Here is a 24,861-nt window from a genome sequence, read left to right as displayed (position 1 = left end):
GCCCCCATGAGCCGTCATCTCTGACAGAGTATATCATGGCCCTCAGAGTGTTCTACTGACAACAGTATTGGTACAGGAATAAATTCAAGTGTACAGACAGGGCCAATTAACAGTATCACTTTTTAAGTAGTAACATATTTCAAATGGGAATTTCCCAGTTAATTTTGCAATCATTAATAGAATATCGATCATCTAAAAACAAAGGAATAATTTAAAAATGAGATTTTTCAAAAGGTATAATTTAAAACAAATATTGTATGATCATTACCTGAAATGATTAAAATCTTTCCTATAGTTTTTTAAATTGAGGTACAATTGATCTATAACATTATATTAGTTTTAGGAATACGACATAGTGATTTGATATTTGTATATACTGTGAAGCAATCACCACAATAAGTCTAGCTAACATCCATCACCAGGTAGAAGTTACAAAACTTTTCTTCTTGTGTTGGGAACGTTAAAAATCTACTCTCTTAGCAACTTTCAAATATTCAATACAGTATTATTGTTGTACAGTGCATTTCGACTTATTTTATTATAACTGTATTAAAGTCATGTTGTACATTGCATTCTTATTCTACTGTAACTGTAAGTATGACTTATTTTATTGTAACTGTAAGTATGTACCTCTTGACTCCCTTCACCCATTTCATCTATCCCCCATCCCTCTACAGTTTTTCTTCTCTGAATATTTATAATAACCAACTTTACTGACCAGCTTTCCACCTCTGCTGTGACTGCAGGGCATATTTGTCACAGTCTTCTCTGCTTATTTTATATTTTGCAGCAAGATTCTCTGCAGTAATTCCCATGGAGAGCTGGACATGCTGATCTGTTAATGCTGCCCACAAAGAATCTTCCAGCTATTAAAAGACATTAATAATAAAGTGATTTGTTAAAACATATCTTTTGAAAGTAATATGCTATAATTTCTTTAAATTTAAATAATTAACAGTTCCAAAAAACAAAAGTAAAATTAGATTTTCTGGTAGCATTTACTATTACTACTAATTATGTTTGGTTCTGAGACATTTTAAAAAAATATCCAATGACGTAATAAAATGACACTTTCTCTTCTCTCTCTAAACGTGTGGCTCTAAAGAGAACTGACAGTGCTGAATGTGCAGGTTGAGAACACAGGAAGTTATCCAACATTCAAAAGCCCTTACGGTTACATTTTGTAAGAAACCTAACACTGAGTCTTCATGCAATGTTCCTCTGTAGCCACTTTTGTAAACCACAGTTTTGAGCTTTATCCTGTGCCTTCAAGTGACAGGAATAGTTGATTCTGTAAGTTACTATGAGGTTGAAAAGAACCTGGGACATACTTCTTGAGTAACAGAAAAAGTTGTTAGTATTACCCAATTAGTCAGTCTTTGATAAGTAGCCTGATCTGTTTCTTCTAGATTTCCTCATTGCCTTTTGAGTCACTGACCTGTCTTTCCAAAGGTTTTCTCAAATATATTTGGTGTCTAAAACTATCTCTTCTTTTCAAAGCCTTATTCCTTTCAACTTTCAAAAAGGCAAGGTGAGAAACTGGGTGAATAGTGTAAATCAATCATTACAATGAAAAATGCTAAAAATATAAAACGTCATTAACCCTTTCATATGGGAAGGATAGCATGCTAGTATTTTTTTTTTTTTTTAAGCGAGGCAACCCTTGGTTGACCTCACAGATTGCAAGGACCTTGTCAGCTTACGATCCCTTATTTTTTTTATTTTTTACATCTACAGCACCTGGTCTTCCTAGGTGGTCTCCCATCCAAGTACTAACCAGGCCCGACTCTGCTTAGCTTCCGAGATCAGATGGGATCGGGCTTGTTCAGGTCTATCATTTTTAATCGGTACTACTATTTTCATGTTGTAGCTCTCAAAGGGGTAAGGGTCAGTTTTTGTATGACCGATTTGGGACAATATACTCTATATTCAAAGAGAATGTTTTCTGTGATGAAAAAGAAATCTATTCTATGGAGATTGCTCCAGAAATAAAACTTCCATAAATCATGGTAAAGATTTAATTACTTGGTTTACTAATTATTCAGCAAAGAGGTTAATTCAACCTTTGCTGATCCTTTTGATCTGCTTCTTCCCTTCCCCAAGTGTTAAATCTACTAGCAGAGGTGTGCTAAGATGCTAAGATAAAGTCAAATTTTATGTGGGTTAAAATGTCAAAACCAACAACCAAAACAGCGTTTTGAAAAAGTTTACAAATTTCAAATCATTCGTATCTTGTCAATCTCCTATCAATAAACTGGTTTCAAAATTATTTTTCTTGCCTCGAAATAGTGTTATTAAATTATTAGTATTAATAGCTTGAGAAATAATTTTTGCAAATTTTAATAGTTCGAACCTTGAGATCTGATCCGAAACGGGTTCCAAAACGCACATTTCTGACACAGAAGGGAAGCTGGCTCATGCTTTCAGTTCCTCCACACAAGACAACTTCAGCATCTTTAACACAAATATCCTATTTGAAAATGAATGAACAACGAAACTCTTTTATTATGACAGAAGTGGGTATTAAAAAGTACGTGTTAAGTAGTAAACTAATAGTAAATCTAATAAGTAACCTATCCTAGCTTACAGTGTCTCAAAAGGAAATACTTTTAAAGTAATCAGAAAGCAAATGCTACAAGATACAAGAGGGTAAAAAAACTAAACTAACAGACTTCGATCATTTGTGCATAAGTAATAAATCCTATCTACGTTTTGGCAAGGAATGGTAATTCTTAACACAAGTCTTAAAAATCAGCAGCGATATTGTCTGGTATAAATGTACGGATTGCCAGCAGATAATAAATAACAAACGCTTTAAAAAAGCAAAAGTAAAATTTATCCTATTAAGGGATGAATCCGAAAGGGACCACAAATTTGCCAGAACCAGGTTAACCTAGGGGACTCATAAAAAGGACCCATTTCATTCTTTCAACTCTTTCCACTATTTGCATTTTTCAGAAAAGAAGCAAATCACAAGCCTCCAAGAGCCCAGTGTTTAAAATGATTACTAGGAAAATCAGGATCACTATTTACGATATATTGTTATAGAAACAAATTTGATTAAAGTGAAAATAATTTCTTCATTACAAAATGTATTTATTTTATAATAAAATGAAGACTTTGACAAAGTTGTATTTCACTTTATGCCTTTCTCTGTGCAACAAACATACTGCCCAATTATACCTTAGAAAGGTCATAGTAGTTTATACTTCTACCAACTATGTCATTCAGTTCTTTATTATAAAATCCATTTCTTATCATCCCCCAAATTCTCCAACTCTTTTCCTAGTCTTATAGTCTTTATTTAGTGTTTCAAACTGCCTCACAGACCTGAATTTAAATTCTGCCACTAATACTTAGTAACCTTGATGCCTTTAATAATCAGTTTCCTTGCCTATAAAATGGGAATAATAATAGTCATTGCCTCATAGGATGATTATGAAGATTAAGTAAGATAGTGAATGTAAATCTAGCACAGCGGCACATAGGAAGCCCTTAAAAAAAGAGTCATGATTCACTTTTTTAAAAATGGTGATTAAATATACATACCATAAAATTCATCACTTTAACCGATTTTAACCGATTTTAAGTGTATAGTTCATTGAGTACCTTCACATCGTTGTGCAACTGCCATCTATCTCCAGAAGTTTTTTCATCTTCCCAAACTGAAACTCTGTATCCATAAAATAACTCCCCACCCTCTCCCCTCTCCAGCCCTGGTAACCACCATTCTACTTCTGTCTCTATGAATCTGACTACTCTGGGTACCTCATCTGGGTGGAATCATACCGTTTTCGTCCTTTTGTGACTGGTTTATTCCATTTAGCATAATATCTTCAAAGTTCATGATTAGCTTTTAAGAAATTTATTTTCCCCTGTGAATATTTTCCCAAGAAAAATCAAATATTGACCTCTCTTAATAAGCACTAAAAATAAAAACCTACAGTGTTATGTTGAAGTGGGACATTTCCTCTAATAGCTTTTAACATATTTCAGAGAAATATAATACTGCCCATACCTGACATCCGCTCACAATGGACTGGAAACCAGAGCCACAGAGCCTATTAAGAGTGAGAGCTGGGGTTTCCTTTGGGACTCCCACACGCAAACCAACGTGCCTTGCCAAGTATACAGTATCTGAAGAACTCTGGAACAGAGGGAAAAGAAAAAGAATTTCCTCTAAAATACAGAATTAAGAAGGACAAAATATATGGAAGTGCTGGCAACCTATCAAAATTATATGGCTCTAAGGTAGGACACGATGCATACAGGTACAGCATATTTCACATAATACGTGTGCTTACAATTTGAATAAAAATTATAATTTGGTCTATAGGTTTTTAAACATACTAAGGATGAGAAATCCTTATATGAAGTCCTTAATAGAAGACAGAAATTTATAACAGAACTATCTGAAAATGGAATAGGCTCTAACTGTAACAGAGAAAGTATCTGAGGCTGTGGTTCTCATCTTTGGCCGCACATTGGAATAACCTGGAAAGCTTTAGTAACATACTCTCAAGCTCCTAACCAAACCAGTTAAATCAGAAAGGTGGTTTCAGTTACTCATGATCAACCATGGTCTAAAAATATTAAATGAAAATTCCAGAAATAAGCAATTCATAAATTTTAAATTGCATGCCATTCTGAGTAGCAGGATGAAATCTTGCACCATCCCTTTGTTTGGCATATTCCTGCTTCATACGCTACCTACCCATCACTTAGTAGCTGTTTGGATGATCAGATTGACTGTCATGGTATGGCAGTGCTTGTGTTCAAGTCACCCTTATTTTACTTCATAATGGCCCCAAAGCATAAGAGTAGTGATGCTGGCAATTCAGATATGCCAGAGAGAAGCCATAAAGTACTTCCTTTAAGTAAAAAGGTGAAAGTTCTCACCTTAATAAGAAAAAAAAAAAAAAAAAAAATTGTATGCCAAGGTTGCTAAAACCTACAGTAAGAGCAAATCTTCTACCCACGGAACTGCCTAATTTATAAATCAACCTTCATCATAGGTATGTATAGGAAAAACATAGTGTATATAGAATTCAGTGCTACATGCAGTTTCAGGCATCCACTGAGGGTCTTGGAACGTATCCCCTGTGGACAACAGGGTACTTTTAAAAGCACCCAGGTAATTATAATGTGAAACTGAGACGAGACCTGCTGACCTAGGGAGGTCAAGAGAGCAGTAGAAGGTGCGACTAGACCACTGCTTCCCAAACTTTAAAACACATGCTGGGCATTTTGTTAAAATGTGGGTTCTCAATCAATAGGGCTGGGACTGCCTGAAATTCTGCATTTCTAAACATTTCCCATTGGTGAAGCCAATGTTGCTGGTCCAAGGGCCACACTTTGAGTAAGGAAAGAAGTAACAACAATAACAACAACATTTATTGTAGAAAGAGCTAAAGCAAATTTGATAAAATGTGAAGAATTGGTTCATCGAAGTAAAAGGATCTCGGGTGTTCACTGTCCTATTTTTAATTTTTTTCATTTGGGTGTGTTATGCCCCTTAGGTAGAGAGAGCACCAATTAACTTCAAATACATCAAGAAAATTAATCCATTTAATAAACAAGAAATCAAATCATTATGTTCTATACCTAAAATGAATACAATGTTGTAAGTCAATTATATCTCAAAACTGGGGGGGAAAAATCTAAAAAGCAATGAAATGCATCCCAAATTAGATAGACATATATTTTCCAGAATATATGCTCCTTTGAATTATGTATATCATTGCTTCTGGAGTCAGAGAATTACTCAAATTATAAATATCTTTAACTATTATTAACTAATTCATCATTATGGCATGTTAAAGGAATTATTTTTAGAAACCGATAAAATAAAGCAACAGAAATGAATACTGTCCTCTGCCCTACTAACCTGTATGACATTGCCTACAATGACACTGTCAATAGTCTCAGGCGGTACTTTGCCAGCAGCCAAGGCAGCCCTGGCAGCAAATTCAGCCAAGTCCACAGCTGTGAAGTCTTTCAGAAGACCTCCATAAGCTCCAAAGGGTGTTCGCTTAGCAGCAACAATAAACACACCTATTTCAATGAGGAGAGATTTGTAGGCAATTAAAGATTAGTCAATATCCCTTAGCGTGCTTTAAATAATCTCACTGTGAAAACTTATTGTAAAGTACAGTTTTCCATTAGATAGCTGAAAATCTTTGCACACGCACAGTCTCCTAAAAACAATCTGAGCACACATTTCCACATATTGTCAAGTAACTATGGGACTTTTAACAATGGATTTGTGTCTAGGCATTGAACTATAATTGAGAACATTCAAACATTATACTACTATTGGTATCTAAGCGTAATACCTCTATTTATGCCAATGATCTCTTTCCATGGAACTAATTAAACCTATCCTAAAAAAAACAAACTCAGCTTCTTTCATTCCTACTTCGAGAATTTTACAGTCTAAAAGAATGTTAGGAGCAACATATATAATTTAGAACAGATCCAGAACCATAATTAGAACAGATATAATATTCAGATATTTACAAAAGGCCATAAATATCAATTTGGTGCAAGAGGAAGACAGTAAAAAGATCAGTGGTTGCCAGGAGTGAGTAGGGGAAAGGGGAGATGCACAGGTGCAGCACAAGGGAATTTGAGGGCTGTGAAACTACTCTTTATGATACTGTATTGGTGGATACATGTCATTATATACATTTGTCAAAGCCCATAGAATGTATAACACAAAAAATGAACCTTAAAGGCAACTGTAGATGTTAGTTAATAACAATATACCAGTACTGGCTCATCAAATGTAACAAATGTACCACACCGATTGTCAGGTGAAATGATTCTGGTACTTAAAGTGACCGAGGCCATTTTTGGAAGCAGGCTGACCCCGGTTCATAGGGGGAGGGGTGGGTCTGTATCACTTGAAGGGAATATTCTTGCATAGATAAGTGGACCCCTTAAGTTTTTTACTGCTTTGGATTATACTGCCCTTAATAAGCACATGCCACGTGGCTACAAGCTGCCTGTTAGTCAGTCCATGGCTACAAGCCACCAGTGTAAACACATGCCCCTTGGCTATCTGTAATAGGTCCCGTTCCTTTTCGCGTGTGTCTATCTACCGTCTTCCTGTCTTCCTGCTAAGATGCTGCTTCTCTTGCTAAGTTCTCTTAAACGCTTGATGTAATTTTAGAGTTGTCAGCCTCTTTTCATGGTCTCTTGGCCCCAGGAAATTTTTCTAAAACTGATGCAAGATGTTAATAATACTGGGGTAGGATGAGGGGTTCTATGACCATTGATTTATCAGAAACGATGGAGGCTAATTTCATGTTTCTCCATAAATTTCCTTTTGTGAGTTTCTCCCTCTATAATCTAAGAGATCATTTTTGTGTGGGAAATTACTAATGGTGCAATATGAGATAACTACAAAAGTGTGTGCGGAGGTGGGGGGCGGATAAAAACAAAAGCAAGAACTTCTCCTTCTATCACTTTTGCTTACTGTGCTTCCAGACTGTAAAAGTTATCTTGAGTGAGGCTAACACTGAACTAATGCAATATTTTGAATAAGAAAATGTTATTAAATATATTTTTAAAAATAATCTGGGCTGTGTAGATATAAAGACTAGATAATTTAAAAGGTTTTTTTTTCTTCCTGTAATTTCATAACCTGGATACCACGTCAATAATTATTTGATCTGATGCCATTTTTTTAATGTGGCTGGCTGTTAAAAGGTCTACGATTTAATCTTTAACCCTGAACTAAAATCTTATTTTAAAAGGCTCTAAAAATTCAGAAGTTAAAGCATTTCAAAAATGAAAAGACAGTGAAAAGACATTAATCCAGAGTATAGTCAGAAATACCAAGAAAGGTCCTGGAAAAGTGGCAGATGTGACTATAGAAAAAAAACAACAACAACAGTAGAACAGAAACAGGAATTCTACCTTCCTTTCTATCACATCATTAGGTAAATTTTGACTCATTTAATTACAGCAACTACAGACAGCAACTAAGACAAATGAAGGAAAACTGCATCCATTTCAGTTTCAGGATTAAAGTAATTTGGCAGCCCAGCCCAACTGCCTTGAAAGGATACACAAACATTCCCCAAAAAGCGAACGAGTAGTGAGAGAACTACTATTTGTCGAGGTAACCCTCCTGCCAAACGCTGGGATGGGTACTAGTACATGATTGGGGGATTGGTTCTTGATGGTGGCAATCTGACAAGTAAGGATCTTCACCAAAGCCAATTATGCTCCCATCCAATGTGTCCTTTTCCTATCATAATCAGTCACACGTTCTCTCTTATCCACTAATCCTGCAAGCACTTGGTATGCTACTTGAGAAAAGTGACTATCTAGAATGTATTCTAACTAGCCAGTAATCATCGCTGTTTGAAGCGCAAGTCTTGGGTTGTTGTCACAGCCATGAACTACCTGGGTTATTTTACTTTTCTGAACATCAGTATTCTCAACTGTAAAACAAGGAAATGGCTAAAAATATGATCGTTAGCTCTAGCACCATAGTAAACTGTATCACAGATTTATAAACTTTATAACTCCTTAATACAGGTATAGATATACATTCTTTTCCCTTATTGGGCTCACAGTTTTCATCAGCTTTTCAGAGGGCTCTGTATTACAAAAAAATGGTAAGAACCACACTGAAAAATACTAAATCATAAAAATATTACTTTTAAAAAAAGATGCTCATTACACTGCAGCTTTCAAATGAATTGGGTTTTTTGAATACCATGTCTAAGAAAATTAACGTGCTGTTTTATTAAGTAAATTCGGAGTTGGAAAGAACACTGACAAGTTAAATCCAATTGCAAGAAACTGAACACGCTACATTTTGACTCAGCATACCTATTTTTCATTTGAACTGTTCACATGCCATTTTGGATCTTTGGAGCTCCAGACATGCCCCCTCCCCGCCATCCAACTGCCTACCTGACATCTGCACTTGAGTGCCTGAATCTTCTCTTCCAAATCTATTCTCTCCTATTTTCCCCTGTAACCAGTACCATCATGAACACAATTCTTCAAATTAGAAATCCAAAGTCATTCTTGACATTCCCTTCTCATTGACCTGCTACTTTCATCAAGTTCTATCAAATCCATCTCCAAATTTGTCAAATCACCCCTCTCCCTATTCCCCCAACTCAATGCTGCGCTCCCCCAACCCCCGCACTTGAGTCCAATCCATCATTTTTTGTTGCTTGGACCTCTGCAATATTCTTAAATGGTCTTAAATTCTCCTAGTTGTTAAATATAGTCTTAGAGCCCTGAGGAAATCAGGGCAGAGGGGAAATCAGATCCTGTCATTCCTCCTACTTGAAAGTCTTCTATATTGCCTTCCACTGAATTTAGAATACAGTCCCATCTCCTCTCCTTCAGAGCCCACTGGACCCTGACCAACAGACTGTTGGTTCTTAGATCCAGTCAAGTGTTTTCCTGCCTTGAGACCTTGATATAAAGTGTTCTATCTGAATGTCCTTCAAAGGACACATAAAATGTAGACTTTCACATCATTAAAACTAAAAATTTCATTGCCTGTGACCATTTGTTATGAAAAGAGAATTTACATAATTTTCATTTAAAAGATTAATTTTTATGTACTAAATGCACTTTACTGAAGTTCTTCAAAGGAATGTAAGGTAAAAGGGAGGTCTTCAATAAAAGGCCAGTAAACATTTTGGGGGAACAGGTCACTCAGGCAGAAATTCCCTGCCAGCTCTAAGGAAATGTCAACTCCCTGAAAGCCCTGCCCACTCCCCTACAAAGTCCAGGGTATTCCTAATGCACTCCTGTCCCAATATGCCTCAGGCTTAGGGCTCCATGCCAGCTTTTCAATAGAATTCTTAACTAGGAGGTCACTACTGCCTGAAAGGAATGGTCGCCAAGGTCAGAAGCAAGGAAACCATGGCCTGAACTCCCAAATGCAAATAGCACTGAAATCAACATTGCTAGTGCCTTACGTTACAGGGATTCCCAACTTCCCAACTTCGCACTTCCCCGCCACCCACCTCCCCCCCACCCCCACCCCCTGGTGCTGGTCGGTACTGTCCAGGCCTGTTAGGCACCAGGCCACACAGCAGGAGGTGAGCAGCTAGAAAGCCAGGGAAGCTTCATCTGTTTTTGCAGCCGCTCCCCAGCACTATTATCATTCCTCAGCTCCACCTCAGATATCGGGCATTAGATTCTCATAAAAGCACTAGTCCCTGGTGCCAAAAAGGTTGGGGCCCACCCTCCTACAAGTATGTTTTTCTCCTTAACTCAATCCTTTCGGCCTTAGGTTTTTCGTTTTTTGGTTTTTTTGAGCCCTCTGTATTGCTGAGACTGAATTATATAACCCTAGGACCTCCCACTCCCCCTGAGACCAGGGTAGGATGCGAGGGGCAAGGAAAGGCTAGGCCTCGGTGGGGCTCACCTCGTAGCAGGGACATGATGGGAGCGACACTTCGGAAACAAAGGGATCCTTCCGAAAGGCGTGGGGCAATCCACCACACCCCAATCTTAAGGAGAGGGAGGAGAGGGCGGAGGAGGCGGGGCATGAGGCCACGCCCCTTCCCTTCCACTTAATTGGCCGCCTGCGCCAGCCTGCGACTTCACGCAGCCTGGCCCAAAGCCCGCGATAGCCCGTGGGAACCAGAGGAACTAACCCCCACCCGCCCCAGCAGGGAGACAGGCCTGGTAGAAAAATGTTCCTGGCGAGTGCGTATTCCCCCCACGTCCTTGATTTTACAAAACTTTCTCTCTCTGTTTCCAAATCGAGAGTGATTTGGCTCTACCCTACTAGCCTATCCCTGGCCTCTAAGTTCCCTCCACCAGGTAATTAATGTTCCCCTTCAGCCGGCCTCGGCCCGTTCTTAAACACGCAGCTAGGTAGCCAAACACCAAGCCGCCGGAAGTGCGGAAACGGTTTGGAGGGCGGGTGCGCGGCGGGCAGCGCGGGGGCGCCGGGGGCAGAGGACGGCGCTTGGGGATTGGTTGAACCGCTCTCGGGTCGGCACTGACGGCCGCGGACACCCGGGCCTCTGAGGCCTAGGCTGCTTGGCAGCGGGTGGCGGGGACCTGGCTCTCTGGGGGCGGGGAGGTTGGCGTGTGAGGGGTGCAGCGAGCGTCGTAGGGCAGGGGTGCCCCCAGGTCCCCGATGTCGTCCCCGGATGAGCCTGCAGTATTTTCCTTATATGATTGGGCCCCATGGCAGGCGACGTCGCTTTGCCCGGAGCCTGAGAGGATTATGACAACGTGTCAGGTGAAGTGGGGCCAGGGGACCGGGAGTCGGGGAGATAAGGGATAACCGATTAGGCTAGAGATGAGGGAGATCTAGAGAGGCTTCTGACGCTGTAACTGTGAGCCCTGGTCGATGATGACGTGACCACTGCGCAATCTGAGTTCTGGGAACCAGGTGATGGAGTGTGTTCTGCGAACCGACTGAGACCGGGCGAACAGGAGGCGACTCCAGCAGAGATGCGGTAGAGCCGCAGCACCGGGGCAAGGAGGCAGGCCAGGCTGCCCTGGGCTTGGATCGTGTGGGTGGTGGGGGGCTTTGAGGTGTTCTGTGAGCCTTAGGGAAGTGCCCGCCCTGTACCTGCTTTCAAACGCCTTGGTGGCCTTTCACATTGTTTTTAATTCCAATTTGATTATGAAAACTTTGGGACATACAGAAAAGTAAAAAGACTTCTACAGGGAACACCCACATATCCACCACCTACGTTCTGCAATTGTTAACATGTTGTCATATTTGCTGTTATCACATTTGTCCAACTGTTCTTCCGTTAAACCACCTTATTTTTTAGGCAGACCTTAGTACAGTTCACCCGAGGTCAATATTTCCATGCAAATATATAAATCTCAGATGAGTTTCACAAATGTATACACTTGTAACTCAAACCACTATCAGCTACCAAAATATAATTAGAACATGTCCATTATTACAGAAAATTCTTTCATATCCCTTCCCACCTTCTACTTCTCAACCATCGTTCAGTTTTTCTTATCATCTATTGCAATTTGACCCTCTGGTTTATTGCTTTTCTCCTTTCTGGTGCTTTGAGTGAACCCTGGATTTTGGTAGTTGTCAAATCAATACATAATTTCTGAGGATTATTAAACTTTAAAAAATATGTATGCTCCTTTTTCACAGTGTGTGCGTGTGTATATATGTACACATATATAGTCATACACACATATGTAGTCAATAGAATTTGGACTTTGAATAGTCATACACACATATATATAGTCAATAGAATTTGGACTTTGAATACTTGATGATCTTTTTTTTTTTTTTACCCGCATCATCTGGATGATGAACAGCGTGATAATCTTATATTCGTGATATAATTATTACACAAAATAGAATAACATACAATTCATATACCTCAGACAAATCTGAATTGAGGGATATTCTGCAGCCCCATGAGATAAGTTGGATTTGTTCTTTCTCATTTAATAAATGAGGAAACTTGGGCCCGGAGAACCTATAGAACTTCCAAGGCTTCAAATCTAGAAAATTCCTAAATTAGAATTTCGAGCCCTCGATTTTCAGAAGCCCAAGGCCCATGTTGTATCCAGGGCTTATGGGATATGGAATATAGGAGTTGGGGTAGAAAAAGGGACATTATTATTAATGATGTAACAACACACATCATTAGCTAGATGAATGTTATAAAAAACACGAAAGGGGGTGAATGTTAAGTGAATCTTCCTTGGAGGAAGAAATAAAGTATTTTGGAAGGAACCTTAGTAAGGATAACTTATGCTTGCCAATATATGGTGGCTTAGTTTCAGAAGGTTTGCCTTTTTTCTTTTTGGAAGGGTGCTCTGGGGTGAGATAAAATGTGGTTTCAGGTAGGTGGAGGAGTGAGAGATTGTGTCATTACTAGATGCTCAGCCTTTCTCAACCATGGTCCCTACAGAAAATGATTTTGAGTGACTTTTCTCAATTCTGAGGGTGGTACAGAGCTACTACCATCCTAGATGCATAGGAGTTATTACATATAATGAATAGCCTAGAGCATTAGAACTTGACTTGTGTTTAAAAGATAGTAGCTCAGTTCCAATATTTCATTTACCATTGTAATTGCTGTTGTGAAAAGATTTTTTTCTTTAGGGTTAATTATCATTTGGGATGCTTTTGGCTGCAAGTAATAGGAGATTTGACTTAAAATGGCTTAAACAATAAGGTTCTTATTATTTCACATAACAAGAAGTCTGTAGGTATGGGGTCCAAGATTAGTTCAGCGGCACCACCTTGTCATCAAGCATCTTGGCTTTTGGTTGCTTCAGCTGTAGGCATCATGTCCTCATTATTAATGACAGTGAGTGCTCACCTGCTAGGGAGAAAGATAAATGAATGCATCTTTACCTGCTGGTGCTATTGAGAAATATTAATTGGGAGTAGATGAGGAGAAGTAAATGCATCATGCTTGGATGATGTGATCTGTAAAAACAAATCATTCTTGCAAAGCGAAGTAGAGTAGTAAGACAACAGTAATAGTCATGAATAAAACATTTAAGAATTTTTGAATTTAGTGATAAGTCACTGTTGTCTTATATAAAGTTGCTTGATTTGTGTGTTAAGAAATAAATGCATTTTGTTGATTCAGTGTGCACGAGAACATATACACCACATAGTAAGTACTCTGATCTGTATTGGATTCAGCATGCTTAGTTACATTTTCAATTACTATTACAGTCTCTTTCTGGTTACTGTATCTCCCTGAACGTTGAAAAAGATATATGATTTGGAAGAGTTGAAAGTGGGCAGAGTTATGTAATCAAAGAGCACACTTTAAGTGTTTGAAGACTTAGGTTCCAGTCACAATTCTGGCTGCAAGACTTGAGTAAGTCACAGAACTTCTGAGCTTCATTGATGAAATGGAGGGTTTAAATGGGACGATCTGTTAGTTTCCTTCTAGCTCTAAAACATGCTTCTCATGTCCTTTGCCCATTTTTTAAATTAGATTGTTTGCTTTTTTGATGTTGAGCTGTATAAGTTCTTTATATATTGTGGATATTATCCCCTTATTGGATATATCATTTGCAAATATCTTCTCCATTCTGTAGGTTGCCTTTTTGTTTTGTTGATAGTTTCCTCTGGTGAAAAAACTTTTTAGTTTTATGTAGTATCATTTATTTATTTTTTCTTTTGTTATCTTTGCCCTAAGAGACATACCCCAAAACATACTGCCAATGTTAAAGAGTTTATTACCTATGTTTTCTTCTAAGAGTTTTATAGTTTCAGGTCTTATATTTAAGTCTTTAATCCATTTTGAGTTTATTTTTATATATAGTATAAGAAAGTGGTCTAGTTTCCTTTTTTTTAATGTGTATCTGTCCAGTTTTCCCAACACCATTATTGAAGAGACTGTCTTTACCTCATTGTATTTCCTCACCTCCTTTGTTACAGATTAATTGACCATATAGGTGTGGGTTTATTTCTGGGATCTCTATTCTGTTCCACTGATCTATGTGTCTGTCTTTATGCCAGCACCATGCTGTTTTGATTACTATAGCCTTGGAGTATAGTTTGGTAATACCTCCAACTTCGTTCTTCTTTCTCAAGATTGCTTTGGCTAGTCAGGGTCTTTTGTGGTTCCATATAAATTTTAGGATGGATTATTCTAGTTCTGTGAAAAATGCCACTGGTAATTTGATAGAGATTGCAGTGAATCTATAGATTGCTTTGAGTAGTATGGACATTTTAACAATGTTAATTCTTCCTACCCATGAGCACAGCATGTTTCCATTTAATTGTATCTTCTTCAGTGTCTTACGATATCTGAATACAGGTCTTTTACCTCCTTGGTTAAATTTATTCCTAGGTATTTTATACTTTTTATATATATATATAATTGTAGATGGGATTATTTTCTTCTCTTTTTGATAGTTTGTTATTGCAACTGACTTCTGAATATTAATTTTGTATACTGCTACTTTACTGAATTTGTCTATTCTAATAGTTTTTTTGGTAGACTCTTTAGGGTTCTCTATATATAGTATCAGGCCATCTGCAAATAATGACAGTTTAATTCTCCTTTCCAATTTGGATGCCTTTTTTCTTTTATGATTAATATCACTAGGACTTCCATTACTATGCAAATTAAAGTGGTGAAAGTGGATATCTTTGTCTTGTTCCTGACCTTAAAGAAAAAGCTTTCAGCTTTTCAGCATTGAGTACAATGTTAGCTATGGGTTTACCATATATGACCGTTATTATGTGGAGGGATGTCTCCTCTATCCCACTTTGCTGAGAGTTTTTATCATAAATGAAATGGATGTTGGATTTTGTCATGCTTTTTCTACTGATGTGATAATATGATTGTTGTATTTCATTTTGTTCATGTGGTGTCTCACATTAATTGATTTGAAGTTAATGAACAAACCTTATATCCCTGGAATAAATCCCACTTGATCATGTGTATGATCTTTTTGCTACATGGCTGAATTTGGTTTGCTAATATTTCATTGAGGATTTTTGCGTCTGTGTTCATCAGGGATATTGGCCTGAAATTTTTTTTTTTTCTAGTGCCTTTTCCTGGTTTTGGTCAGAGTAATGCTGGTCTCATAAAATGAGTTTGGGAGCTTTCCATGCTCTTCAGTTTTTTGGAATAGTTGAAGAAGGATGGGTATTAATTCTTCTTTGACTGGTAGAATTCACCTGTGAAGCCATCTCCTTGGCTTTTATTTGTTGGAACTTTTTTGATTGCTGCTTCAATTGTATTGCTGGAGAATTCTCATTTCTTCCAAGTGCACATGGAACATTCTCCAGAATAGACCGCATATTAGCCACAGAACAAGCCTCAACAAATTCAAGAAGACTGAAATCATATCAAGTACCTTTTCTGACCACAATGGGATGAAACTAGAAATCAACTACAGGAATTTGGAAAAAAGCACAAATGTGGAGACTAAACAACATGCTATTAAACAACCAATGGATCAAAGAGGAAATCAAACAAGAAATCAAAAACTATCTTGAAACAAATGGTTTGTTTCAAGTAATTGGTTTGTTTAGATTTTATATTTCTTCCTGGCGCAGTCCTGGAAGGTTATATAATTCTAGAAGTTTATCCATTTCTTCTAGATTGTCAAATTTGTGGCCATATATTCATAGTATTCTTTAATGATTCTTTGTATATCTGTGGTGTTAGTTGTAACTTTTCCTCTTTATGATTTTATTTATTTGGGCTTTTTTTGATGAGTTTGGCTAAAGGTTTGTCAATTTTATCTTTTCATAAAACTAGCTCTTAGTTTTATTGATCTTTTCTATTTTAAAATTTTTATTTCCTCTCTAATCTTAACTATTTCCTTCCTTTTGTTTACTTTAGCTTTTGTTTGTTCTTGTTTTTCCAGTTCCCTTAGGTGTAGTTAGATTTTTTGTTTGGGATTTTTGTTTCTCGAGATAGGCTTGTATAGTTACAAACTTCCCTCTTAGAACTGATTTTGTTGCATATTGTAAGTTTTGAAATGTTTTCTTTTCATTTTCATTTGTTTCAAGATAGTTTTTGATTTCTTGTTTGATTTCCTCTTTGATCCATTGGTTGTTTAATAGCATGTTGTTTAGTCTCCACATTTGTGCTTTTTTCCAAATTCCTGTAGTTGATTTCTAGTTTCATCCCATTGTGGTCAGAAAAGGTACTTGATATGATTTCAGTCTTCTTGAATTTGTTGAGGCTTGTTCTGTGGCTAATATGTGGTCTATTCTGGAGAATGTTCCATGTGCACTCGGAAGAAATGAGAATTCTCCAGTTTTTGGATGAAATTTCTGAAAATGTTATGTCATTCTGGTCTAATGTGACATTTAAGGCCATTATATCATTACTAATTTGATGCTTGGTTCATTACTATGCTTTCTAACTCTTTGCCAAAGTTCTCCTTAGATTCCTTTATTCTACTTTCTCTAGCTTGGTGAGCATCCTTATGACCATTTCTTTGAATTCTTTATTCAGCAAATTACTTATCTCTGTTTCATGAGGTTTGTTTTCTGGGAATTTTTCTTGTTTCTTCGTTTGAGAGAGATTCTTCTGTCTTTTCATTTTGTTTGACTTTCTACAAAATACAGCGCTCTCTCCAACTCTTGAAAAAGTGGCCTCGTATAGAAGCTACCTCTGTGCAGACTGTGCGTGGGTGATAGTTTTGGCCAGGTGTGTGCAGTGGTGCCTTGTTGACTTTGCTTGTTCCCTTTGTTCAGGCCACAATGGGCTCCAGGCAGTTTGGCTGGGAACACAGAGTTGTGATCTTCCAGGTAGACCAGAGCACTGGGATAGAGCCATGCCAACACTATTGAGGTGGAGGGTAAAGAATAGTGGTCACTGCACCTCCAATCCTGGAGAGTTCCTACAGCCCTGGGAGAGCTTGCAGGGTTCCCCAGCCCTCGCTAGTCAGTCTCTCTCTTTTGTTTGTTATGCAAAAACTGCTGAATCAGCCTTCGGTTGTCTCTCAAGAGGAATTGCTCTATGGAGTTGTATATTTCAGTGTGCTCATGAGGGGGCGAGTTCAGCCTCCTCCTAATGCCACCACCAGCTAGAACCTCCTCCTTACATGTGGCTTTCTCAGTAAGGGCAATCTTTCCCTCCTGTTTCATTGGCCGGAATTGAGTTGTGTATGCCTATGCCATAGCTGCAGAAGTGACTAGGAAAACAAGTATCTGGCTTTTTCAGCTTCTTTCTTAGAAAGTGGGCTCTGCCAAGGAGTATAGAAGCTGGAAAAGACTGTCGTGTAGGTGATCATCAGTGTCAGCCATAAGGTCTTTATTGGCAATTATACAGTAGGCTTTCATACAACCTACATCCTCTCATATTGCATGTTGACATCTCTAAATTGCTGTGATGTCTTTGGACTTTCCTATTTAGCTCACGATTGAAAATTTGGACCTCTGGCCTTTTGGCAATACCTGTAAATTGAGTTCAACTTTAACAGTATCTTCTCATTGGCTGTAGGGCAGTTTGTGCAATTGCTCAGATTTGTTACTGAATTCATTGTTAATAGTTATTTAAAAAGTGTAAAATAAAAAAATTTAAAATGCTGCCAGGTGGTCATAGTGCCTGGCACACAGGAGGTGTTCAGTAAGTATTTATGGCATTGAACAGTAGCTACTGATAATAGAATCAAAACCAAAACAGAAGTCATCAGGTGCCAAAATCAACATTTTTTTTCTCAGGCTGATAGCCAATGAACTTAAGCTAGTTTGTTGAATATAACGAAGAAAATAAAAATTAGAGAACATACGTGAAGTAAATTATGCCCCAATGATGGAGGAAATAAACAGATCTTTAAAGGTTCTGAGTTTTTCCATTAAAACTTTCTAATAGTCCAAATGCAGAGAAAATTTTTGGTCTGTAGAACGGATGAGGGATTATAGCTTCCTGTAATAAGAGGATTTGCCCTCCACGTATTTATTAAGAAAAGTTAACTTACCATCACCAAGTATAACAGTTTCCCACTCAATACCCTGCAAATCACTAGGAGCAAGTTCTTCTAAACTTGCTAAGTTTTCTGTAATTAGAAATGTCACTAGAATGGATGGATCCTAAAACCATTGAGTAAAAGATTTACATATATAAAAACATGTAAGGATATTTACATAGTCTCAAAGTATCACAAAGCAGAAAATTGAGGACACAACTTTACCTATGTAGGATTTCTCTAAAAAATGTCTGACGTGACTCTAATCATGAGGAAACAATCAAATACAAATACATATTGGAGGGACATTCTGCAAAACAAGTGACATGAGCTTTTCCAAAATTTCACTGTTGTGAACAAAAAGGCTGGGGATGGTACCAGATTAAAGCAGACTAGAGACATGACAATTAAATGTAATTTAAGATCTTTAATTGAAACCTGGATTAAAAACAACTTTAAAGAACAGAACTGGGACAATTGAGGGGAACTTTAATATAAATTACATGAGATAGCAGTACGGACATTACTTTTTCTGATTATGCTAATTATATAGTAGTTATATGGGATATTGTTCCTTGTTCTTAGGAGACAGACACAGAAATATTTAGAGATGAAGAGTCATGATGTGTACAACTAATTCTCAAATGACTCAGAAAAGACCTGCATACAATACACTGGCGGAGAAAGAGAGAAAGCCAATGTGGCAAAATATGACCAATTAGGGAGTCTAAATGAAGAGCATATGGTCGCTCCTTGTTCTAGTTTTACAACGTTTCTGTAGGTTTTTAACTTTTCAAAATAAAAATTGGGAGGAAAAGTATTTTTCAAGTAAGCTACAACATTATCTGGAATTACTTTCTAAACTATTTAGTCCTTTTCATGTTCAACCAGCTATACATTGTACAACACTAAATATATATCAAAATTAGTTATTTTATAATTCTTTTGATTTAGACACGGACTGTCTTGTAAGATGTGATGTTGTCATTCTAAGGACATTTTGCTTTCAGTATTTTTAGAAATGCCTTATATCTTTCTGTACTTATTCTTTTTAGGAAACAAAAATAGGAGTAGCATTAGCCTAAGACTGGAAATCAATCTACTGTAAATCTACAAATTCTAGTGTTAAGATTTCATTAGGATTTCAGAAATATCCAGCCTGAGCCTTATTGCTCACATTTTCTGGATAATTTTCCTATGCTTAAACTTCCTATAATACTCAAAACCGATGATAGCTTAAAGCAGCAAAGGTTTTAAAAGTTTCAGTAGTGGAAACTGGGGAAAGCTAGTGAAGTCGGTAAGAGCTAGGACAGTGTTTTAAAACGAGTATATGGATTTGAATGAATGAGACAAGTGAGTTTGCTAATCTTGAGCAGTTTGGAAAGTTATAGATGGGGCTGTTAACCTAACCACTTTGGTGATAACTTCAATTTTTTGTTAATTCAAAGTCAATTCTTAGCTTGGGTGTGGTTTTACCCTTACAACAAATTCCTACTCTTCAGAAAAGACCGTTACCAAACAAGCACATCAGAAATGAAATGTAGACAGAAAGTAATACACCGATTTGCCAAACTCCCTCATTTTGTTTACCCTAAGTCTTGGTGTGTTCCCAGTAACCTTAAGATATTGTCACAAACTTAGATGAAGGATATGTATTTGTTTCCTCTCTCCCCCGCTACTTACTGGAAAGTTATTTGCAGCATCTATATCCTTACCAAGCTTTAGAATTTCATTTAGTGATATAACCTTAGGCAAATCTCACACTTCCTTGTTCTAAGTTTACTCTGTAAAATGCTAATGTTGGTGGGAAGGGAAAACATTGCATCAGAGGCCAGACACAACCTGTGTTTGAACAGGTTGGATTTAATGCTTGTTGCAACAAGAGAGTTTGCACACCAAGGGCACACTTTAGGGAACTGAGGAGCATCTCTGAGAGGTGTTAGGAGTTGGGCTTTGATTAGGTGATTTGGGGAGAATTCAGAGAAGCAGGGGTTTACTCCGGATTGTCTGGACTGAGTGCTTCCCGAAGTAGGGACAAGTCTTCGGTTGGGTATTTTAATATGATCCTATCTGATAGGAGGGCAGATTAGAGCTGCACTAAAGCTGCAACTGGCGAGAAGCTGCAGTCATGCATATGAGCTGGGAGAGGAATGATTGATATCATTTGGTTCGCACAGTGATCTTGTCTTTGTGCTTAGACAAAACCATGAAGTGGTCTTGTGTCATCTCCATCACAGTCACAGAGTGACCCTGTCTGATGTTTTGTAAGACTGTGCAAAAGAACATCGCAGCCTAGCTGGAAGCACCAGGTCAGTTTCTACCATGGCCCAGGCCTAGATCTAAGTGTCAGATGAGGTCTCAGATGTCGGGCTGCTTTTTTTCTCAACTCTTACTAGATAAATGTATCTTGTATGAAGTTTGGCTCTTTGCAGACATAGTTTTCCTGTTGAAGCCTTGAAGATGAGCCCAGACTTCTCTGAGTATGAGGCCAACGCTTTCCTGAACATCGGGCACTCAGAAAAAAGGTGAATCCGTCCCTAGAAGTTGGGTTACAGACGTAACTTTTCACTGACCAGTATATTGTGAACATTTTTTTATTTATCATGAAATATTTCACTAATGGTTCCTAATAATGGGTGTTTAAGCACCATCTCTAGAGATGTATTATTCTACACAATTGGCTGGTTATGTGAATTTTAAAAAAGATTTCCAACTGATTTTGGTATATGCTCCTCTAGGGAATAAACAGTTTGCCCATGTTTCCACACAGGTGTTCAGTTTCTAGGCTCTCTGTTCTGTTCCATTGGTCAATTTTCCTATCTCTGTGCTGATTCATCTTAATTACTAAAGTTTTAGATACCTGAAAGTTTTCCCTCTTCTTCATAAGGAGGGTCTTCCTTATCCTTAGGCCTTTTCTCTTACATATAAATTTTAGAATTGGCTGGTCAAATTTTACCAAAAAACTGTTGTGAAGCTTTGGTTTTTAGTCTGTGGACAACTTGGGGACAATTGAGATTTTTGTGGTATGGAGTTTTATCCATGAAATATTTCTCCATTTTTTTTTCACCATTGATGTTTTTGACTTATAAATTCTTCCATATCGATCTTGTATTTTTCCAAAGATTTTTAATGCCATTTTTACTATACACAGAGTTACATATAGCTGAGTCTTTTCCTATACCCAAAGTGCTTTGTTTGAATTCTATAGCTCTAAAGTAGTTACTCAATGTCTTGTTACTTTATAGAAGAAATTTCCCCCACCCCAACTTTTGTAGGCTGTAGTTTGACAACCCCTGGCTTAAATGATCATGATGCATGTTTGAATATATGCCCCAGAACAACATTCTCAAGAAAGCATTAAAAAATAACCTTCTCAGTCAATGTGTATGTACCTGCAGAATTTTAAATTTCATTATTTGTCACACCACTTCATTTATTCAAAAGTATTTATTTTCACAAATTTTTATCCACAGCTGAATATTATGGTGACTAGTACAAGCATCGTTCTATAAACGAAGGTGTAGTTTACAGATTTTCTCAAAATTGAAAAATTTTCATCAGTAGTATTTCTTCTACAGTGTTAGATTCACCCCTGAATGTGATGTGAACCCCTTCAGAGAAGCAGGCCTTCATGAAAACACCAGTTGGTGGCAAAATGTTATATCCAAATCTGGATTATTCTGATACAATATCACTTTCGAAAGTATCTTAAATTCATTTCTGATTAATCTCTTTATTAGAATTAGAAAAAAAATTTTTCAGAAAAACAGTCTTTAGTATCTAACGACCTTTATAATAAGAGGAAAAAGTCTTATGTTTTATTGTCATTGGCATCAACCTCTGATGTTCTATTTACCTCCCTAATTCTCTAATTATGGCACCAATGACATAAAAAGCGAATTGTGGCTATTTGGTTCATGAAGCAAATTAATTTGAGAAGGTGAGTACAGAGAGATATTCTATGAGGATAAACTACAGGGTCCTGCCCCCATGCTATCACATTTTAGTGTCTCTTTAGTCATATAGGCATTATATAAAAGTTTCAATTTAGGATACCCTTGCTGCCTTAGAATTAGGCCAAATGTGTGAAAACGATTAAATTTACTTATGCCAAAGAAATGGATTCTAACTTATTTGTTATTATTATCTTAATGCATTAAGGTTCTAAGTAAATATTTAATGAATTGATGGTAGCAGCTATTATTTTTCTAAGTTTTCCAAGGTCCTAGTTTTGTCTTTTGGTTTTGTAGAAAAGCTTTAAAATTTAGTATAGGAAAATCAGGAGAGGAAACACTTATTGACATGCTCCATGGAAAGGGAGGAAAAAGTCTATTTTCCTTTGGGTCTAATCTGCTTGCCAGGTGCCATAAATCTAACTGCAGGTATGACGGCAGAGGGAGAATGCATGAAGGTAATAATTTTTTGTCAGCTTCAACAATTATTAATATGTACATAACACAATTACTATAGGTAAACAGGTAGATCCTATGTAATACTTCAAACGCAAATTGTTTAATCTATAAATATTTGATTAATCTTTAAAATGCTCCTAATGTTTCAAAAGACAAATCAAAACTTCCCCATGATATTATGTCAAGCATTAAAATTCTTCCCACAGCAACACCTATTTCAGAGAAATAAGTGGTAAGTCAGTTATCTTAGTAACTGCTAAAGGCACATAGTGAGAAAAGTGTCAACTAAATTATAAATATTAAAAAATAAATATAGATATCTAGTGTAGAGTTCAAACCTTTGTATTGAATTATTTAAATTAAAAATCATTTCATGAAGTTGGAAGAAGTTTGAGTTGCACTAACAAAAATTTGCAAAGAATATAAATGCTAACAAAATATTAAAGTTTCCCTACAGATGCTTCTTCCAGTCTCCAAGTGTTCAGTTAAATAGGATAGGTCCAAACATTAAGTAACCAATTACTATATTTCTTTATTGTTAGTGGTCTATAAAAGACTATTGGTTTTTAAGCATGTAGAAATTAAGTTCAGCTCCAGTGAAATACCTTTATCTTTTAGAAAAGGAAAAGGAAATTGGCCATTTCTTAGGATAGGTAGAGGACTATTCATAAAGTACGCCCACCCCAATTAATTCTAATTGCCAAGCTTATTCAGTGAGTCCTTTGCACCTAGTGATTAATCAGTGATCTCAGAGAGGTAGTAACCCAAAGAGATCGAGAGAATGGGGATATAAAACAATATGTAAGGACAGTAAGCCATTGCATTTATGGAATCACTGCTTTTCAAACTCCTTAACACTCTTAACAAGACATTTTAGGTTATCTTGAAGATTAAGGACAGTCCTTACATGAAACTCAGTTTTAAACTACATTGCAGTAAAAAGCAAATTATAATTAATAAACAACCTTAAAAAGAGGTAGCCACAAACCCAATTGGTTTAGAATGGCCTTCCAACAAAGTCAGTGTGTGAGTTGAAGGGTTTGTGTCATGGATGTCAGATTATGTAACCATAACTGGGAAAGAAGGCACAGCTCTGCATAGACAATCAAGAGAAGCCAAAGTGTTTATGTGGCATGGCAGTAGAGGGGATTATGCCGATGACAGTGATTTGGACGTGGTGATCAGCAGTCTTCGCCCAGGTGCTGTGTGTGGTTCTGCCTGGTGGGCCAGGAGAATGACTGAGGAAACTGAGCTGTAAGGGCGCAGTACACAAGATTATTTAGGGCTTGGAGTCTGTTGTGTTTCCAAGACAACAGGTAAGGACTGAGTGGCTGAGTAAAGGGAGGTGGGAGGTGGGATGTGTGCGTGGCAAGGTCTTCCATGTACAATTCATGGAGAAATCTTGACTTGACACAGAGGCTCTGTGATTTACAGACATCATCTGTTCTTGTCATGGAAACAGGTTATTGTTACCATCTACCAGAAGTATGGTATAAATAGTGGAAAACGGGTATAAAGGGTATGTAGGGTTTTCTAATTGAATGCCTGCTTTGAAGAGACAAAAAATTTTTGTGAAAGCAAACGAAATCTATTGTCATATCATTGAATACTCTTTTAATCTTAATTTCAAAGCAGAGACATTTGGTTATGTGGTAAATTTAAAAAATGTTGAAAATAACCTTTGAAAAAGGAAAGTTGACATAAGCTATTCTGTCTCCTTAAAAGAACACACACTACCAAAAATCTTTTGGAAAATAATAATAGTCCTCAAACTTGTTTAGACAGGTTTTTCAAGTAATCTGACCTTCAAGATGAAGTTTGTTTTCCTTTACTGTATTGGTTATCTGGAATTACTAGTAGTGCATTGTGTGATGTTCTTATTGGCGGTTAATGACATTAAGGGATTAAAGGCTTTCATACTGACTCATTTGGCTTTTGATCTGTAAATAAACAAGTTATTCTTTTCTAACTTTCAGCTTATATAGATTTTTGTGAAATTTTTGTTGATTCTTTAAGTGCACGGACTAGCATTGGAAACGTCTTTCCATCTTGCTCG

The 24,861-nt window shown here is 37.2% G+C and overlaps 1 protein-coding gene and 2 non-coding genes across 3 annotated transcripts in view; 2 read left to right on the top strand and 1 right to left on the bottom strand.

The window, feature by feature from the left end:
- Positions 1 to 10,643, bottom strand: part of ACAA2 (acetyl-CoA acyltransferase 2) — a 29,981-nt gene extending 19,338 nt beyond the window's left edge. Inside the window, exons 1-5 of the mRNA XM_039841909.1 lie at positions 10,412 to 10,643; positions 5,888 to 6,054; positions 4,019 to 4,147; positions 2,354 to 2,470; positions 719 to 866 (exon numbers count right to left, since the gene is read on the bottom strand). Of these exons, the coding sequence (XP_039697843.1) occupies positions 719 to 866; positions 2,354 to 2,470; positions 4,019 to 4,147; positions 5,888 to 6,054; positions 10,412 to 10,535 (685 nt within the window). The 5' untranslated portion in view covers positions 10,536 to 10,643. The remainder of the gene's footprint in view (positions 1 to 718; positions 867 to 2,353; positions 2,471 to 4,018; positions 4,148 to 5,887; positions 6,055 to 10,411) is intronic.
- Positions 10,644 to 11,120: 477 nt separating this feature from the next.
- On the top strand, positions 11,121 to 11,265 carry LOC120589379 (small Cajal body-specific RNA 17). Its single transcript, XR_005649473.1, has one exon.
- A 79-nt stretch (positions 11,266 to 11,344) lies between these two features.
- Positions 11,345 to 11,427, top strand: LOC120589364 (small Cajal body-specific RNA 18). Its single transcript, XR_005649462.1, has one exon.
- The last annotated feature ends 13,434 nt before the right edge of the window (positions 11,428 to 24,861 follow it).

This window comes from Pteropus medius, unplaced genomic scaffold (genome assembly GCF_902729225.1).
Source record: "Pteropus medius unplaced genomic scaffold, Ma_sr-lr_union100, whole genome shotgun sequence".
In the NCBI taxonomy this organism is placed as follows: domain Eukaryota; kingdom Metazoa; phylum Chordata; class Mammalia; order Chiroptera; family Pteropodidae; genus Pteropus; species Pteropus medius.
The sequence above is the reverse complement of the archived record's forward strand: the minus strand, read 5'-3'. Positions and strand labels throughout refer to the sequence as shown.